At 45.1% G+C, this 20,213-nt stretch overlaps 2 protein-coding genes and 1 long non-coding RNA gene across 3 annotated transcripts; 1 reads left to right on the top strand and 2 right to left on the bottom strand.

Annotated features, from left to right (window-relative positions):
* Positions 1 to 2,272: 2,272 nt before the first annotated feature.
* On the bottom strand, positions 2,273 to 3,332 carry LOC119299532 (zinc finger protein 7-like). The gene has a single exon (XM_037576737.1). It carries the CDS (start codon positions 3,164 to 3,166, stop codon positions 2,600 to 2,602), a length of 567 nt encoding a protein of 188 aa, XP_037432634.1. The 5' UTR covers positions 3,167 to 3,332; the 3' UTR covers positions 2,273 to 2,599.
* A 2,006-nt stretch (positions 3,333 to 5,338) lies between these two features.
* On the top strand, positions 5,339 to 7,811 carry LOC119299533. Its single transcript, XR_005146216.1, has 4 exons — positions 5,339 to 5,818; positions 6,013 to 6,122; positions 6,296 to 6,408; positions 7,233 to 7,811. It is a non-coding gene; the product is annotated as an uncharacterized LOC119299533 (long non-coding RNA).
* Positions 7,812 to 7,814: 3 nt separating this feature from the next.
* LOC119299531 (cytochrome P450 81Q32-like) lies at positions 7,815 to 9,994 on the bottom strand. Its single transcript, XM_037576735.1, has 2 exons — positions 8,947 to 9,994; positions 7,815 to 8,844 (listed from the first exon to the last, which is right to left on the bottom strand). The coding sequence occupies exons 1-2, from the start codon at positions 9,868 to 9,870 to the stop codon at positions 8,227 to 8,229; spliced, it is 1,542 nt and encodes a 513-aa protein (XP_037432632.1). The 5' UTR covers positions 9,871 to 9,994; the 3' UTR covers positions 7,815 to 8,226.
* Between the last annotated feature and the right edge of the window lie 10,219 nt (positions 9,995 to 20,213).

The raw sequence follows: 20,213 nt of genomic DNA, 5'->3' as shown, positions 1-20,213 counted from the left end.
ACCTCCTAAATGGTTACATATTTATTCTTGCTAATGAATGTGCAAGTAAAGTTCGTGCACTAGTCCATTGCACTTTTCAACTTGATGGGCTATAATGAATCGATGTGTCAAATTGTTGTATCTCCACTGCAATTGCCTCTTCACTTTGTTATAAATGATTACATGTGTCTATTCTTGCTAATGCCATTCTTATGAACAGTGACTACTAATATTGTGTGCAATACTTTCCTCAAAATAATAATAATAATTTTGTATGCAATACTGTATTCCAGACTATTTATGTTTGGAAACGAAAGGTGTATTTCAAATTCTGATGCAAAAGAAGGTGTGCTGTTCCATCTCTTTCCCTAAAGAATATGCTAAAGAGTAGCTTTACTTGGTGTTCCCTACATGCATACAATGAGCAATACTTCAGGGATAATTAGGGTAGCTTAGTCCTTTTCAATGTTTCCTTGGTGTAAGTGCAAGGTGAAATATGCTCTGTATTTTCACGGAAGGAGTAATTTAGATGCCATATTTGCTTGATAGATTTGCATAAAATATAGCTCAAGTTAGATGATCTTACTGTTTTGTACCGGACTTCGTGGCTTCAGGTATCTGTATCTCTGCTTAATTTGCATTTTTTAATCAAAGCTTCACATAGCTATGTGTTAATTTGCTCATTTTCGAGTGATTTTTTAAGGTATTTATTTTGATCTGCATAAGAGTTGATATTATCTCTGTCCAACTATTATACTCCATGGTATGCTAGGTTAACGAAAACAGGAACTCACAGGTAATGTTTGATATATGTTGATCCATTGCCTTTGCTGATTCTTTTTCTTTTGATCTGTCACCTGTGAGTGTGCTTACAGTACCTACTCCCTCCGTTCCAAAATAGATGACTCAATTTTGTACTAAAGTTAGTACAAAGTTGAGTCATCTATTTTGGAACGGAGGGAGTATGACCTACCTTTCTACCTAGGGGTTGTATTAGAGATAGGCCTAAATAACATAGCTTGCATGAATAATCATACTTGGCATGATGCTTGTTTTTCGCTATTTAACTATCACCTCGATAGCTTGTTAGTGTAACATTCTTTATTGAATCAAAATCCTAGAGGCCTGAGTCATTTGCAATGAATGATCAACCCATTTGCTGCCTATAAGGCGTTCACTTCTGAATGACTCGTTATAAATTTGATGGCACACTAAACAGCAATTAGAGATTCAAAACACATTTACTGAGCAATATGCAGACCAGATGATCGCAGATGTATGTTTCTTGGTTTTCTTTACTCTGCAGTGCAAAGTTATATGCCTATTGTAATTTTCAATTGACTACTGAAGTAGTGCTGTATAAGACACCGTCACGCTGAACATGCTTTCCATTTACCATATGCATCTGGATCTGGAGTTCTGGACTACCAATATCCCCAGTGGAGTTCTTGTGAGCCACCTTAATTCTTTTTGTCTGTGTGTGTGGTGGTGGTGGGTGGGTGGGGGGGGGGGGGCCTTAATTCTTTTCTGATGGCAACTGATGCAGACGAAACTTCCTAAATGATTACATGTGTATTCTTACTAATGAATGTGCAAGCAAAGTTTGCGCACTAGTCCATTGCATTTTTCAACTTGATGGACTATAATGAATTGGTGTGTCAAATTGTTGTATCTCCACTGCTATTGCCTCTTTTCCTTGTTATAAATGGTCACATGTCTATTCTTGCTAATACCATTCTTATGAACAGTGACTACCAATAATGTGTGCAACACTTTCCTCAAAACAATAATAATTTGTATGCAATACTGTACTCCAGACTACTTCTGTTTGGAAATACAAGGTGCATTTCAAATTCTGGTGCAAAAGAAAGTGTGATTATCCATCTCTTTCCCTAAAGAATATGCTAGCTTTACTTGGTGTTCCCTACATGCATACACTGAACAATACTTCAGGGATAATTAGGGGCAGCTTAGTCCTTTTCAATGTTTCCTTGGTCTATGTGCAAGGCAAAATATGCTCTGTATTTTCATGGAAGGAGTAATTTAGATGCCATATCTGATTGATTTATTTGTATAAAATATAGCTGAAGTTAGATGATCTTACTGTTCTGTACCAGACTCTGCGGCTTCAGGTATCTCTGCTTAATTTGCATTTAAAAAAAAATCAGAGTTTCACATAGCTATGTGTTAATCTGCTCATTTTCCTGTGATTTTTTAAGGTATTTATTTTGATCTGCATGAGAGTTGATATTATCTCTGTCCAACTATTATACTCCACGGTATGCTAGGTTAATGAAAACAAGAACTTGCAGAACTTTTAATATGAGGATGACTGACAGAGACATTATATATGCTGCTTCTAGTAAGTACAAAAAATCCCTGGGTTCCTTCACACCGATGTCAACTAGACTACATATGATCATATTAATAACTATCTGGCTACATAAATATTGCAGCAGCGTCGCCACGAATTCAAAAGGAACAACATCATCTTCATAGTTCAGTACCATCTTTGATTCTGATGGTGAGCTGAGCTTAACTGATCACTTCATGCCAATTTATTCAGAAGGACAAACTTGATGAGGACTTTTGTACTGTTCAAAGTTGATACATCAACCTATCAAAGCCTGAGATTCAAGTCTATCTTACTTTGTTCTGATGGTTGTTGCTCTGAAGGTTGGGTCCTCGCTCTGAAGCTTCCTGGCCATGTTGAGTTGAGCACCTCCTCGCAGGGAATTGTTGCCCAGGTCATCCCATCTTCATGAAACCTTGGTGCTGTCCTGATTTGTGTTGGCTGGCTCGACTTCTGAATCACCGAGCTCTGGCTAACTCTCAGGGACTGCACAAAGGCGGCGTGCGCCTCGAGAGGCAGCCCCATCACCATCCTCTGTGCATGGTAGGAGCGCTTGGCGGCGCTGCGCTCCCTCTTGTGGGCGTTCTGGTGGCCGCCCAGCGCCTGTGAGCTGAAGAATTTCCTCATGCAGAAGTTGCATGAGAAAACCTTGTGTGGGGCAGCAGAAGGCTTGGGCTCAGGATCAGGCTCAGGCTCGGAGCAGTTTGCCACCGTCTCCAGCGACTCGTTTGCGCCGACCGTGAGGCTCAGCCACGACGCGCCGTCGTCCTGGTCGATGGTAAGCCGCTCTGGGCTCCCCTTGTTCACCGACGATGCTTCGTCTGCTTGCTCCATATCCTATCATGAAACTGTCTCCTGCTTCTCCCTCCAGGCCTGCTTGCGGCTCATGGGTGGGTGGTGCATCTCTTCCAGTTTGCAGTTTGCCTTATAAAGGGGGACGAGGTTGGGAGGTGCATGGTATTTTTTTCTGGCTAATAATTGAGGAATCAGGAGGTAAAGAGAACTTCGTCTGGAGTTAGTGGATCTCTATCTTTATTTGGTTATCTCTTCTTTCTTTCTTTCCTACCTGGCTGGCCCATTCATATATCATAGTGGTGCTACATATCCCAAGGCAAGGCAAGGCAAGGGAATGCATGCTTCCGTCATCTTTTCCTGCACTTGCCTTGGTGACTTGATATCTAGTTTCACACCATATATGCCTGCTGCTGTGTGTACTCTTACTCCTTTTCCAAAAGAGACAACAAGAATCACAGTACAGGGCATGAGGTTTCCATGACAAGCTTTCCTCCATTTGCAAGCATGCCTGGCACAGCACAGGTGCCCATTTGACTATTTGGCAGGTGGGGTGTTGAAAGCGATCTCACATTAATAACAAAGTCATGAATCTTGTTAGGATTGTGGTTGAGTCGAATCAGGAAAGCCCACAGTTTGGGGCTCTAGAACGGTGGTTAGGTATTTAGGTTAGGCCACAAGAAGCAATCCTATATTATTGGCTCCTGAACACTGTTTGACAGATACTGTTGCAATAGTTGTGTACAATCTTTTCATTCACCCCCTATCTGTACTACAGCTACTTTTTTTTGGCAAACTAACTGCTTGCACTGAAAGCATGATGGTTAGGTCAGAACTCACAACAAGCAATATCAATAGACGCCAACAGCTGATTTCATCACTATTCTGAAGACTATCTATCACTCAAAGATGGTGCTGGTAAAAACATACTCCCTCCGTTCCTAAATATAAGTCTTTGTAGAGATTCCACTAGATGGACTACATACGGAGCAAAATGAATGAATCTAAACTTGAAATGCATCTATATACATCTGTATGTGGTTCATAGTGAAATCTCTACAAAGACTTATATTTAGGAACGGAGGGAGTACATCCTTTTTGCATCTCTGTCAACAATATTATAACAATCTGATCTGAAAAGCGAGAAGTAACGCAACAACTTTGAGTCAGAACGGTGAGGCCAATAGTATTGTTTTATGCATCGTGTCATCCCCTCCAGAGCCAATAATTGACTTGTATATATGCTGTGGAAATAGTTGTGGCCATATGCTGTTAACTTGTTGGGCATCATCACATTTGTTTGCTTTAGTGGGAGACTGTTGCTGTCACAAGTGCACCGGAAGAGGCCCGCCTGTACTTTTTAGGTAGTCTTTTGTGTGGGGATGGAAGCTGAGTTCTTGCCATCTTGCTGCTTTCCCTGTGTTTGCGCAAGTGTGGTTGTGGTGGTGATGATGTTAGCATTGGGATGCTTTTCATTGGGATGGAATGGATAGAGCTTACATTTGATACTGGGTCAACTTGATGAGGATAGAAAAGGAGAGGCACCTAGGCTCCCTTCCACATAGTTAACCATATCTGCAGGGGGCAGTACCAACATGCGTCGCCCTCGCCCAGATATGCAGATCTATGTGCATTTTCAAAGCGCAATTTATCAGGGACCCGTTTGGTATCTTGTTCCTTTGTTGTTTGTCCACTCTTCTCCTGTGTTCTATTTGGTCATCACTACCAGGGGTGGTTCCTGATCACTGCTTTTTCTCTGGCCTCAACAGGGAACACATCGCTTGTTCGCAGCTGTTGCAAGTGCTCTGCTGATCTCATTCCAGGTATCCAATAGTACACAATCTGAATGTGATGGTGAGAAATCCTATTTATTCACATATTCCTTTCTTCACAGGGAAGGCTGCCCAAGCACCCCAAACTGATTAGACATAGATATTGGAAACCAGCCCATGCACACGCACATGTGGTAAATTAGCATAAGCTTTTCCCACATGCATCTTTTTTCTTTCTTTTGAAAAGGAGGTTAAGATCCTCGGCTGCTGCATCATTGTGATGCACACGACCATCTCTTTTACAGTTGAGATGCAAGGCAACGAGGCCAAAAACATCAAGATGTAAATTTAACACCTACGACTGAGTCAATCTTCTTCCACATCAACGCCTTCAAGATAAGCCGGAGCCGTCCACTCGTATCTCGTAGCGGTAAGAGACAAATAAATCACTTTTTCTTGCACTTCCCTGGGATGGTTGATCACTGTGGTCTGCCATTTCATCTACTGGATTGATGACCCATCATACATCGCACTGATGTTGATGATGATGGTAGAGATGCATGCAGCCATGGAAAAAAGGGTTCCTACTTTTGATCATTTTTGGCCGCAACAGGCACCTAGGGGCTAGGGCATCCTGAATGATACCTCATACAGGTCTAGAAGGCAGGGGAAAGAAAGAAAGAAGGCGAGAAAAGGGCAACATCAGGATCAGGTGGCGACGTGCAAGTCTGGCGCTGCCAAATACCCAAAGTACAGAGTGGTTGGCATGAGTGCCAGAAACAAAATGGAATTTATCAGGCCTGCCTCCACGACAATGCTACGTTGATGCTAACTCGATCCCGCGTCCACATTAGCCGGTATCTCTCCGGCATGGCCCGTATCTTTATGGCATGACACTGACAACGTCCCTCGCAATCGCAAGGTTGGTCAGTATTTTTTTTCTGTACCAGTTGTTACATTTGATAAAGGCAACCGAGAAGTCTTTCTGTCGAGGAGCCATATAAAAACGTTGGACAGTAACTTTCAGCAGTTAGCTGTATTTGTTAAAGGCAACCGAGAAGTCTTGTTGTCCGGTCTGGTGTCGCGAGGTGGAATGATGATGCTTTGCACATGCAGATCTCTGAGGACTCTGGAGTTTCTGATGGGGATAAGCTGGTGGATTGATTGGGCAACTAATCGCAAGGACGGGGACCGGTAGAGGATACTTCAGACGTCAAAGAAAAAAGGTTCTAAAAGTAGTAGCATTCGTTTCGTATTGGGTTGCATAACTTCAGAGAAAATGCATACTGCATCATGCGTGTTGAAGTAGTTTTCTGACTAGTAGTTATGTGTTGTTTTAGAAAGTACTAACTGTTGACAAGGTAATTTGGTGATTAACTTGATGCTCACTGAACTTCAGAAGAACACCGGTGGAGGGAGTGAAGTTGCGGAAGGGAGGAGATCATCAAGAAGCTGTTAGTGATGAAAAAAGACGACATAAAATTGATGCATGAGATGAGAGGAGTATCATCGGTACTTTCTTTCTTCTTCGATCTTCAATGTGCTTTAACAAGTATAGCAATGGAAGAATCAAGGAAGTACCCGGAAGAATGATACTAATCAGAAAGACCTGCTGATACGCAAGGGTAGTGTTAGTCATCAGAACATTCTTATAACCAGAAAGTTAATGTTAACCAGCACTGCCAGATTTATCTCTTAAACCAAACACTCATAATCAGAAAGCCAATGTTAACCAACACCTATCACTATCTCAGAAGGTTCTAAAAGTAGCATTCGTTTCGTATTGGGCTGCATAACTTCAAGAGAAAATGTTTTATGACTACATACTATGAACATGCATGAACATACCGCATGTCGGCACGCCCTGAATCCATAGGCATGTGCACCCACTTTTTGAAAAATGCATTTTAAACATGTTTTTAAAATGTCAAAAAATTCAAAAGAAAATTTCACGCATACATGTTCGCAAATGTGTGTGCGCGGCACAAAGTTTTGTGAAAAAATGTCTTTTCGTTTTGTCTCCTTAAAAAAGACAAATTTCAGTGCTTCTAAAAAGCATTTTATGACACAAATTTTTTGTCTTTTTTCATAGGCCACAAAAAAGTTTTTTTCCGTGAAACTTTATGCATGCACATAAAACATGAAGACGTAACCGTGCAACCTTTTTCAGTTTTTTTTTTAGCATTTAGAAATGTGTTTTTCAAAGTGGGTTCATTGATGCACTTCCCATTATGCGTGTTGAATTAGTTTTATGACTACTAGTCATTTGTTGGTCTTTTCAAGAGCAGCTGTTGACAAGGTAATTTGATGATAACTTGATGCTCACTGAACTTCAGAAGAACACCGGTGGAGTGAAGTTGCACAAGGGGGGAGGTCATCAAGAAGCTGTTAGTAATGAGAAAAGACGACCTAAAATTGATGCATGAGAGGAGTATCATCGGTACTTTCTTTCTTCTTTGATCTTCAATATGATTTAACAAGTATAGCAATGGAAGAATCAAGGAAACCCCGGAAGAATGATACTAATCAGAAAGACCTGCTGATACCGAAGGGCAGTGTTAGCCATCGCAGCATTCTCATAACTAGAAAGCTAATGTTAACCAGCACTGCCAGATTAATATCTTAAACAGATAGATTAATATCTGAGTCAGAAAATGAACCACCAAGAAGGATTTCTTAATCTCTGAACCAGAAGATTTTTCTGCTGTTAGTCCCGGACGTCTCACTGTCCAATCAAGCATTTCTCATTTTGCATGATGTTATAGTGAGATTACCATTGTTGGAAAATTTTGTTGTTGATTCTGCTGGCCTTTCATTATAGACACTGCGTAGTTGCTGCCCTGCATAATTGCCTGGGAAATCTTTGATTGGTTTCTAACCTTCAATGCACAGAGAAATGCAGAGTATAGACTGGTATATCCAACAACAAAATTATTGCTGTTCTATTAAACAGTCTTTGGCTTATTGCCCAACACCCATTCACTGAAATTTGTTTTACACTCGTCTGATATTGTAATGTTCAGCAGCGGCGGAGCTTCATGGGGGCCATCCCCCCCCGCCCCCCTCTAGCAAAACTTTTAAGTGCACCTCTAATTATTAGGCTTGAATATAAAATTTTCTTAAATTTCATGCATAACTTATCTTTTTAGCCCCCTAAACTCAGATTAGCTCCCTTAACAATCTTCATCAAGCTTCGCCGCTGATGTTCAGCATCATCGAATGAAATCTTGCTGCAAGTATTCTTCTCAAGATTCATTGGAAGTTGGCACCATTGCTAAACAAGTTTAATCCAGTTTCTTCTATTTCTCCAGAAACCTGTCTTCAAGTCCATCAAATGGAAGCAGAGAGCATACTCTTGACAAACTCCCGAGGCCGGCAGACAGCCGCCAATGGCGTCGCCATTGGCATTGTCAGTCCACCACCTTCAGCCATGTCGATGGTATCGCCTTCACCAACATCCCACTCAAAGCACTGCAGGAGTGCTGCGAGTGTCAAGCTTACAACGCGCATGGCCAGCCCCTCACCGGGGCATCGCCTCCTGCCAAGCCCGAACGGCAGCATTGGCATGGTGACCGCGTCTCTGCCCAAGAACCTCTCTGGCCTGAACACCTCTGGTGCATCCCAGACATTGGCGTCCCGGTGGACCGTCCATGCGTTCACGAGGATCATCGTGCCACGCTGCACATGGAAGCCACCCACGGTGCAGTCCTCCATGGCCTCATGTGCTGGGATGACCGGGCCGACAGGGCAGAGTCGAAGTGTCTCCTTGACAACGCATTGCAGGTAGGGTAGGTTGGTGATGTCCGACTCCTCAACCAGTCGGCTCATGCCGACGTTGGCATCTATCTCGGCCCTCGCCTTCCGCATCTCCTTTGGGTGCTTCAGCAGCAGCGCCATTGCCCACTCGGTGGTCAGCGCCGATGTGTCGGTGCCGGCGGTGAGCATTACCTGAATGTCAGCATGGACATGGCAACCATCTTATCACAGATCACCAAAATGGCACACATGGTGGTGGTGGCACGGATGCAATTTGCAAAATATGCTACTCACCAAGATGATGCCTTTGACGACAGTGTCAGTGTAATACCCAGGATCGGCTTCTTGATGCTCCAAGAGCACGTCGATTACGCCCTTCTTCGCCACGTCTCCGCCACCGGCGTTACGCATTTCCCGGCGGTCATTGACGAGGCCAGCAACGAACGCGTCACGCCTTGTCTGCAGGCTTGCAAGCGCCGCCTCGACGCCGCGGAGACGGTCGACCCACCGCAGCGCCGGGAAGAAGTCCCCGATGCTCGGCGTGCCGCTCACCACGAATGTCTCCTCCACAATCTCCTGGAATCTGCGCAAGTCGCCGGCGTGCCGGCGCGTGGTGAGCGCGTGCAGCATCACGTTGAGCACCAGCTCGAACAGCCTGTTCCGGAGGGTAATAGGCCCACCACTGGCGCTTGCGCTGGTGTCGTGGAGCAGGTTCTGGACGAGGGACGCGACCTCGGCGCGGCGGTCGGCGGCAAGCGCGGCGAGGCGGGAGGTCGAGAAGAGCTCGACGGCGAGGAACCGGCGCAGGCCGCGCCAGTGGGCACCGTCGGAGGCCCACGAGATGGTGGTGCGGCCGTATCCAAGGTGCTCCGCGACGAGCAACTGCGGCCTCCCTGCCAGCGCGGCGTCGTGCGCCGTAAAGCACTCCTCGGCCGCGGCGTGTGTTGACACGACCAGCGCCCGGCGCGCGCCCAGCCGGAGCGACAGGAGCGGCGCCGAGCCGGCGAGCGCGGCCAGGCAGCGGTGCAGCGGCTTTTTGAGCAGGTGGAGGTGGCCGAGCAGCGGGAGAGACGGAGGGCTCGGCGCTCTGCTCCTCCCATGCCCCCACCGTCGCCTCAGCCGAACAAAGACGGCGACAGCACCGGCGATGAGGAGTAGCAGGAGAAGACCGCCGCTTGCCCTTTCCTCCATGTTTGAGTCCATGGGTGGCGTCGGCATTGGCACGGCCTGAAAGCTCCGACCCTTGCAAACACGTGGTTCTTGCTACGACACGTAGCAGGTGGATGGATCTTCCGGAGCCCTTGCGTCCAGACCTGGCCAAACGGTCCGGCCCGGCACGGTCCGGCTCGCCGTGGCACGTTTAATAGGCACGGCCCCGCCGTGGCACGTTTAATAGTCGGGCCGTATCATGCCGGTCCACAGACGTGGCTCTCTGGCCCAGGCATAACCTGATTATTAAACGGGCCGGTCCGTGGTATGTTTAGCACGCTAGCTCATCTGATTTTTAAACTGTTGGGCTGTATTTTAGGCCTATTGGACTGTAATTTAGGTCATATATATAAAAAAGTTCTGAAAAAAAATTAAACGATCCGTGCCGTGCTGGCCCGTGTGCCCAGCCTCCAGGCCCAGGCATGGCCCATGGCGTGCTGGGCCTAGCCTGTTTAGCTCAGGCCGTGCCGTGCTTGGGCCATGACGTTCCCGCATGCTACTGGGCCGACCCAGTTAGCACAGCCTGTTTGGCCAGCTATAGTTGCGTCCTATCCGAGCATCCTCCTTTATTCATCAGTGAGAGACATATTACTTCCTCCTTTCATAATATAGTGTCTATAGATCTTTATAAAAATCAAACATTATAAACTTTGACCATATTTATAAAAAAAATAGGTACATCTAGAATACCAAATGCACATCATTGAATATATCGTGAGTTATATTTTCAGAATGCACATGTTTGGTATTGTAGGTGTAGACAATTTTCTCTATACACTTGATCAAAGTTGGCAAAGTCCGACTTTCACAAAAATCTATATGCACTACATTATGAAATGAAGGGGGTCATTTACTCATCGAGACACATGAAAATCTAACTAACTTAGCTAGATCATGAGCAACCTGATTGCTATCCCTTATTATAGTGAGCGAAACTAACATGATTAAAATCCCGAGTCATATAAAAGCAATCATAAAAAAAGACACCAGCTACCGAACCGATCTTCCTTCTTGCGGAGTCAAAACTACATCAACATTGTCAGACACATCCCAGCTCATGCCGATCATTGAGAAGCTTATGCGCAAACTGGCCATCTGGAAGGCCGCTCTTCTCAACCGCGGCGAGTGCCTCGCCCTGGTCCGCTAGGTCTTGAGTGCCATGCCGGTCCACCTGCTCCTGGCCGTGGCAATCTCCCCTCCCATCCTCAAGAAGGCGAATTGCATCCTTCATGATTTCCTGTGGCATGGACGCACCGATGCGCGCGCTGGATCATGCTTGGTCAGCTGGGCGTGGGTTTGCCGCCCCCTGGACTTGGGTGGCTTAGGTATCCGTGAATTTCGTCGCACTGGAATCTCGCTCCGCGCCCGCTGGCTCTGGCTGCAAGCTACAGACCCCTCTCGGCCCTGGGCTCACCTCAAGCTACCTCATGACCCCGAGGTGCTCCAGTTCTTTCGAGCTTCCATGATCTGGACCATTGGAGACGACACTTCCCGTCGCTTTTGGATCAACCCATGGCTGGATGGCAAATCTATCCTAGATGTTGCCCCTCATGTCACGACCCTCGTACCCCGCCGAGCTCGCAATTCCCGCATGGTGGCGGATGCGCTTGCTGATCGCCGCTGGATTGACGACATCCGGGGAGCTCTGGGTCTTGCGGCCACCATGGAATACGTAAGCCTATGGATCCGTCTCCAGCATGTCGAGCTGCTCCCTCGCCCGGACTCGATTCGCTGGCGCTGGACGAAAAATGGGTGCTACTCGGCCTCCTCTTGCTACATCTCCCTCTTCCATGGCTCCACCTCCTCGGCCACCTGGCACCTCGCCTAGCAAACTAGTGCTCCGACCTCGGTGCAGTTCTTCATCTGGCTAGCCTCTCTCAACCGCTGCTGGTCCGCTGATCGCCTCGCGTGGCGCGGCTTACCCGACGAGCTGGCCTGCGTGCTTTGCTCTCAAGAGCCCGAGACCATGCACCACATCCTGGTGGGTTGTGTCTTCGCGCGAGCAACATGACACGCTATTCTCTCCTGGCGCTCTCCAACTATGGCCATCCCAGATGACTCGGTTGGCTTCTTCGACTGGCTTCCTACTGCTCTCCTAGACACCCCGATGCCGAAGCGGCATGGACTCGCCACCATGGCCTCACTCGTCGCATGGTCCCTCTGGCGGCACCGGAACGCTGTCATCTTCGACAATATTGCGCCCTCCCTGTCATTGCTAATTGTCGCAATCAAGGATGAAGCTCGCTCTTGGGCCATGGCTGGAGCTAGAGGAATGAACTCAGGGCTAGCTGTAACCTGATCGTGTCTTTTGGGGGTTGAGTAACCCTCCGTCTTCTACTCCTCTCGTCACCACATCGTCGCCATTCTTGTGCACGTCTCTGTGGTGATCTCCTGTAATTTCTAACTTTCTCCCCTATCAATGCAATTATACGCCATCTAGGCGTATTCCAGAGGAGACACCAGCTCTAATTTGCTACATCCAACAATCCTTGCCAAGTTTAGACCAAACCTGACTACTGTCGCCTCGGTGATGAACACATCAAAACAAAAAACTCTATCTTCTCATTTGCAGCTGCCATAAACTTGCCATTGTGATTGCTGGTAATAGTATCGACCATTCCTTCTAGCTGATCATGACAGAATCCGGCATCAACATTTTTCATGTAACCCGTCCTAGGTTTAGTCCAAGCAACCTTATGTATTTTTGCTTTTGGACTGCATCCGATAACAAAGTTTGCTGCCATCCCTCTTATTGCTAGATTAATTGGGGAACACTTTGTGTCTATTCACCATGAGCAAGCTTCCTTCTTTCATACCATAAAGATCATCATGAGTAGGCATAGTTTCTCGTAAGTTTGGGAGGCCAAGAACATGCGCATCATGATCTGGAAGACATAGAAAATTCTCCAGTATATTTTCTTCGGTAAGATCGGCTCGACACACTTTTTTTATAATATGATGGATTCCTAACAAGTTCCATACTACCGCCGCCTTATGACTTTCAAAAAACAAGTGCTTCAAATTAGGACCAAAATTGCATGCTGGGTAGTGCACCTTTACCTTCATATGCTTCGTTGCTAATATTGCCTGACAAGGAATGGCACTATGTAGTGCTCTCTTTATAAAAATCTTAATCTTGGTCGAACATGAAAGTTTCCACACTGAATCCCATATATCTGTGTTGGTGGATGATCCTACATTTGTATGAAGTTTATCACCAAACATAAACTCCCACTCCTCATGATAGGCCGAACGTATCGTAAAGATCCCGGTTCTCGAGGGGTTCCATGCCACGAATTCTGTCATATCATGTAAAGGACGGGTATAGCCAAAATTCTACGAGCATCAACTGGCCAAAACCTTTGTCTCACCAACTGTCCATCCCAATCTCCTGATACATGATCTATGAGGTCACATACACACGAGAAGAGATTATTTCCATGAATAGTTTGAAAATTTTGGAGGGTGATTGGGGAATCCTGGGGTCATTCCTTATGTTAACGCTCTCACCATCACTGATTCTCAAAACATAGCCTCTTTGTAACGTATCCACCACTGCCATAATACTTTGCCATGTGTATGATGCTTTCCTCTTCAAAATAGCACTCATCAAATCTCCCTCAGGAAAATATTTGGCCTTAAGAATTACAACACATAATGAGCCACGATTGTCAATCAATTGCCATGCCTGTCTAGCTAACAATGCAAGGTTGAAATAGTGGGTAAGCCAAGGTTGTCAATCAATTGCCATGCCTGTTTAGCTAACAATGCGAGGTTGAAATAGTGGTTATCTCTGAAACCGATGCCTCCTTGCTTTCTTGAAATGGACATATTCCACCATGCGAACCAGTGCATCTTCTTTTGTGTTGCATCATCACCCCACCAAAAACTTGACATCACATATGTGATTCCTTTGCAATTTTTAAGGAATTTTGAAGATCGACATCGCATAAGTTGCTATAGCTTAAGCAACTAATTCTAATAAAATATCTTTTACCTCCTGATGATAACCACTTCTCCTTCCATCCCATCAATCTTTGAATGAGCCGATCAATCAAATATTGAAAGCTGTCACTTTTATCAAGGCCTAGAGTTGCTGACAGCCCAGATACTTATCATTCAAAGCTTCCGTCATTCTATTAAGAGTAGTACAAATAGTTGCCTTCATATTAACTTCTGTACTGGGAATGAAAAGAATACTTGATTTATCCACACTAACAAGCTGTCCCGACGCTGCGTAATATGTATCAAGTATGGATTTCAAGCATGCAACATTCGTCTCATTTGCCTTCATTAAAATCAGAGAGTCATCAACAAATAAAAGATTTACAACTGCAGGTGCGTCACGACAAACCTTTACTCCCTCCAGCTCTCCAGTTAATTCAGCATGAAATAAGAGGCCGTAAGTCCTTTCGTATATAGTAGGAAAAGGTACGGGGATAAAGGGTCCCCTTGTCAAAGACCTCAAGATGGTATGATAGTCTCTGTTTCAAAAGAATTAAATCTCACTTTATATTCCACTCACGCCACACATGTCATAATCAGATTTACCCAATCAACATGAAATCCTAGTTTCGAAAGCATTGCTTCCAGAAAAACCCACTCAACCCTATCATAGGCCTTACATATCCATCTTCATGGCACACCATCCTTCCTTCCCTACCTTCTTCTGTTTAATGGTGTGCGGACTTTCATACACAATAAGGATGTTGTCCGTAATCAGTTTCCCTAGAATAAAAGCACTTTGTGTAGGACTGATTATCTTTGGAAGGATAACTTGTGGCCTAGCCGCTATCATTTTTGATATAACCTTCTACACCACATTAAAAAAACTAATAGGTCTAAATTGTGTCACCTTTTCTGGTGTCTGTACCTTAGGGATCATGAAAGTTGTGGTATTATTCCACCCTTGGGGTATTACTCGACTATTGACCGCTTGCAGGACCTCCATAACCAGATCACCTCCGAGCATTGGCCAGAACCTCTTATAAAATATGGCATGAAGCCCATCCGGCCCGGGTGCCTTGAAATCCCAATGGAGAAAAGAGCCTTCCTTACTTCCCTAGACGTATAAGGGGCCATCAAGATTTCATTCATCTTCACAGTAACTATACCGTTCACATGATCCAGAACATTCATATTTGGTGCATGCACTTGCGAGGTAAAAAAGTTTAGCAAAATACCCTGTGATGATAGAGCCAGGACCACTCATATCTTCTCTGCACACACTTGTATCATCCAATAGTCGCTTGATGCAATTTCTTTTTTTACGAGCCGCTCTATGAAAAAAGTTGTATTTCTATCTCCATGAAGTAATCAATTTACTCGTGCATGTTGTATATGAGCCACTCTTTAAACTACGAAGTATACACAATACCCGTGCATTACTATGAAATTAGTTGTATTCAATGATTTTTGTTGGACTCGGATAACTGGAAACGTTCCTCAGATGAGGACACCCATCGTTCCCTAGTTCTGTTCGAGCCACGTTTGCTAGAGTAGTCCGGAGTCCCCTCTCAGCGAAACCCCTCCTATATATACGTATCTACTAAGCCTCTGATTAGGCAAACAATAATCCATTTTCCTATGACACCGTTAAACATTAAAACTGAAAATTTGGATCTCAATTAAAAAGAATTGGGACGGCCATTTTCATATGACACTGTTAATCCATTTTCCTATGACACTGTTAAACATCTCCTAAGCCTCTGATTAGGCAAAAAATAACCCATTTTCCCATTAGTGACTCCCGGGTCTCACTGGCTGAGCTGCGGCCGACGGTGGCCAAGCTCTAGCTTCGTATTGAGCCTTGGCAGGATAGGTGACTCTCTAAGGTGTCTCAGACGATTCTCATCAACTCCTCTCTGTCCAGCCTGCTTCTGTTCCTCATGAGTTTCTACAGTCTCCATGAGACCGTGCACCATGAGATCACTAAGGTGCATGCTAGATTCTTCTGGACGGGTGACAACAATAAACATAACACTACTGCAGGATGCTGCTAACGTGACACTATGATCAGAGCCCCTTCGATGAAACTGTGTGCGATGTAATAATCGCAAACGGCGGTGTAAAAAACCCGTCAAAAAGGTGCAAAATGTTTGTGATGGAGGATGCATCAAACACAGTTCAGATTTTGGTTGCGTGTGCGATGTGGGGCATATGGTTCAGTTCAATTAACTATTTGCGATGATGAGGAACAAAAGAAACGGGCAACCAGATGAAGGTGTGTGCGATATACAACATACGGTTCACTCGGATGAACTGTTTGTGATTAGGCAACACCAAAGAAACGGTCAGCCAGATCAAGGTGTGTGCAATATACGACATGCGGTTCAATCAGATAAACTGTATGCTTTGAGCTAAGAAAACCGAAACAGTTCAATATAACAAGATGTGTGTTATACGCGGCAAAGAGGTTTGTAATCATAAATGTGTGCGAAGACTGATAATAACACAGACGATTGCTGCTAATAAGTCATGTGTGTTGTGGGCAAACGCTTGGTGGTATACAATTGTCAGCGATTGATGAGATCATCACCGATGGGTTCCCCAGTATGCTCAGTGTGCGATGTCATTGCACACAGAACAACAACATATGTACTTATAACTTATAAGGACTTGATTCCATAAACAGATTGAACATCCAATTACATATGTAGCTAGTACACACATGTCCTTTGCACATACCAAAGTACGTTCCAAAATGCCTAGGAAACTCAAATAATGTATTAAAAGGCAAAACAAACTGTGAATAATTTCATATTTTTAGGACGACCCTACTATAGTTGCATGCTGCCTCTGTAAAATAAATCAAGGTAGGAAGAGACAGCGTATGTCGTTTCACACACATAGGGGACAAGGTCCCTCTCGGAACCATGAGCCTTTTTGAGAGAAACTCCGGTTTGTAAGAAGTTTGTACCAAAACTTGTCCCAAATTGGACTAATTTTTTACCACAACATGATGGTGCTATGTCATAACACCATGCCAAATTTCATAATTTTGAGGCGAGTTTTGGATTTACAGTAATTTTAAAACCAGATTTCTCAATGTTTACTGTCGAGTTGGCACCGCCCTGGATAGGCTTTTCCTCGTGGGTCCCAAATGACAAATCCAAATTTGTCACTACCATGCAGCTTTTCTTATTAAGAATTACAGCCCATTTGGTGTGCTAGCTGAAAATAAGTTTGTGGGTGCTGGTGGGCGCTAAGAACTTGTGGTTCTGTAATGAACAAAGATCTCAAGGATCCCGCGAGAGTGAGGCTCTTTCCCTATGTTGTGAATGCTTATAATATTTATGTCTTAATTAAAGAAATGGCAAGCCATTGGCCCAGTATGAAAGAAAATGTGGGTCAAACCCTAGTTGAAAAGGGCAACAATGTCTAACTCTAGCTTACAAAAGGTACAAAAGCATAAGGATTAATTGTTCATCAGGTTTACACATAAACCAGATTGAATAGGACAATGACATCTAACTCAACCAAAGTTTTCGACAGTTACAATCAAATGGATCAGTCTGATCCATAAAATCAAGATCCCAATACAATAATTCTACTGCTCCATGATGACCACAAGCTGTTGTAAATAGAAGCCGAACACGATCAAAAGCCCTTAGGTCCACCTGAAACTTCTTTTATGCTCTTCAACACTTGCAGCCATGAGTAATTTCTTGTTGAAAAACTTAATCCTCACGGACAATAGTGCCCTCACATTCAACATGAAGAATCTGACAAAGCTAGTGTTTGCACTGTTGGATGAATATCGTTCCAGCGTTACTGTCTTCAAACGAATGTCATGAGATGTGAGAAAATCCCCGTGCTTCATCAACCATCGATTAGTTATACCTTTTTCTCCATGTGCTGTTGCCTAAATAGAGATGAAGATTGAAAACAGTTAATGTCTAAAAAAGATTATGTTGAAAGAGTGATAGCTGAAGGATTAATTATAGTACATTATATATGGGATTTCAATGTGCGTGAAATCATCACCTTTATATACAAATTCTCCAAACATGGAAAGCATTGTAGCAAGGCAATAATGATGTTGAGATCAAAACACCACATACTGATATATAAGGTCTTGACAGAATCCACCACCACTGATAGGATGGACAAGCACTTCATTGAGCATAGAACATAATATTAGCATGGAAAGTGTACTCCAAGATGATACTTAACTTATGTGCACAAATGAAAAATGCAAATTACAAAAGTGTATGTGAATAATATACAATACCTCAGTAGGTGTGGAGGCAAACACCATCTCGAACCATTTAAACGGATCACGAATTGCACCCAAGGTCTCCAGTTTAGGCGCAGAGACCACATTTATTTGCTTAGGTTTATAACAACAATCAAGGACCAACCTTTGAAGTGAAGGGGCATCTTCGATGATGAGCTCCTGTCCTTCAGAACTAATTCCGATGCTTACAAGGTGAGGTGACTTTATTTTGAGACAAGGGATATCAATTCCTGCTCGAAAAACAAGCACCAAACGCTCCAGTGCAGGGCAGCTGGAGTGGATGATGCTGTGTAGTGAGGCCTCTGACAGATGAACCAACATAAGCGCAAGTTTTTTCAAGAGTGGCAGTCGAAGCATTTGTACCAGATTGTCTGCTAGATGGCACTGGGTCAAGGTGGCGGTGTAGAGAGAGGAGGAAAACCATGAGATGGGCATGGGTGGTGAGGGCACAGATGCATCTATTGGTGGTAACCTATCACTGTAGTAATGGTAGAACTCAAGCTGCCGGAGTTTATCGAATTGACGGGATGTCAGCCAGGCGGCCACCGTGCAAGGTATGTCCAGCAGGTAGCATGCCAGGATGCAAATGCGTTGAACGGAGCTCCCGTGGGAGGAGATGATGGCTCCAGGGAGTTCAGAATCATCATTGACAGATAGCTGACGACCGTCGAGATTAAGAGGCGCGGTGCGCCACAGAGTGCGCCACCGAGATGCGAGGACTTGTGTGCGGTAGCCATCCTTGGTGGGGAGAAGGGAGATGATCCCCCCAAGGATGTCGTCTGGGAGATCACTGATGCGGTCCGCTGGAGATTCTACTGGTTCCTCAGGTCCAGGGGGACGCTTCTGGCCGCACAGTCGGGTCCAAGATCTACATCCGGCGGTGGCGCTAGACAGAGCCTCATCTGTGTACATACCAATCTGAAAGAAAAAATGGCATACCATGTAGGACATTTGAAATCAATTCTCAAGATCAGGAAGAAAAAAGGCACAAACATACACGTAGGTGACTGACCGGTTTTCCGTTCGAGTCGCAGTTGTTGCCGGAGTTGCTATTGAGCTCCGGCTCCGGCTGGGGGCACGACGCCGCCGATGAATTCAAGGTCGTGCTGCTGCCCGCGCGGGACCTCGTCGGCGGTGACGAAAACCTCTGTGGCCAGCTTGACGCGTTGTGCGGGTGCTTCACCAGCCCTGGCGTCGCCACTCGCTCCGATGGTGCGCTTCGGCAGCATCGTCATACACTCCGGAGTCCAGACGTCGGTGACCACTGTGGACCGGGGGTGCGGCCGCCTATTATGGCCGGCGACCTGGGCGCGCAATTAATATGGACCAGTGGGAGCGAGGCAGGCTGCGGTCAAAAGTTGTTTCGCCTCCCGGTGAGCTTGCGCGGCGGAGTCTGCCATTCCTACCATCATTTCACACAGCTACTCGCACGCCTCCCCGTCAATACACACACCTGCATGCACGCCTACCGGTATGCCTGCGTGGCGTACTGCTTGCATGCGTCCTGTCAACTGACGCCTGCTCACACGACACACGGGGCGTGTGGTAGCACGTATATTTTTTGGTTTATTTTCTACTGTTTTACTGCTTCACTGAACCATTTGTGTTGAAGAGATGCACAAATCCTGCATTGAACATCTTGCACGCTTCCCGGTGAACCTGTGCACCGGACGAGTTTTGGATTAAGTAGAATTTAAAAACCAGGCATCTCAATGTTTTGCCGGCAATCAACGGTGCCCCGGTGTTTGAAATTCATTCTCATTTCTTGCATGGGACCTAAGCATGCACCCAAGGACACATATTTGATTTTTCAACCAATTTATATGCACTGGAGCATGTGCATGTAGTTCACATTTGAATTATGCACATAAAATGCATTGAAAACTCAGTTAATGCATAAAAATGTCCAAACGAACCCCAAAAAATCACAAAAATTCACACAACACTCCTGTTGTTCTATGTTGACACGATATTTTTTGAAAGCAATAAGAGGCAATGGATATCGTTTCGTCCCCAAAGGTGGGACGTTCCCTACCGAAAACCATCATGCTTGTTGTGAGAAGCTCCGGTTTGTGAGAAGCATATACCCAAACCTGCCCTAAATGGGACAAAA

This window comes from Triticum dicoccoides, chromosome 5A (genome assembly GCF_002162155.2).
Source record: "Triticum dicoccoides isolate Atlit2015 ecotype Zavitan chromosome 5A, WEW_v2.0, whole genome shotgun sequence".
Classification (NCBI taxonomy): Eukaryota; Viridiplantae; Streptophyta; class Magnoliopsida; order Poales; family Poaceae; genus Triticum; species Triticum dicoccoides.
The sequence above is the reverse complement of the archived record's forward strand: the minus strand, read 5'-3'. Positions and strand labels throughout refer to the sequence as shown.

Bases quoted from the DNA above. Each gene is read 5' to 3' on its own strand.
- LOC119299532 (XM_037576737.1), bottom strand. From the start codon at position 3,166: ATGGAGCAAGCAGACGAAGCATCGTCGGTGAACAAGGGGAGCCCAGAG.
- LOC119299531 (XM_037576735.1), bottom strand. From the start codon at position 9,870: ATGCCGACGCCACCCATGGACTCAAACATGGAGGAAAGGGCAAGCGGC. The intron at 8,845-8,946 runs GTGAGTAGCATA...GCTGACATTCAG, and splicing joins TCGTCAAAGGCATCATCTTG to GTAATGCTCACCGCCGGCAC.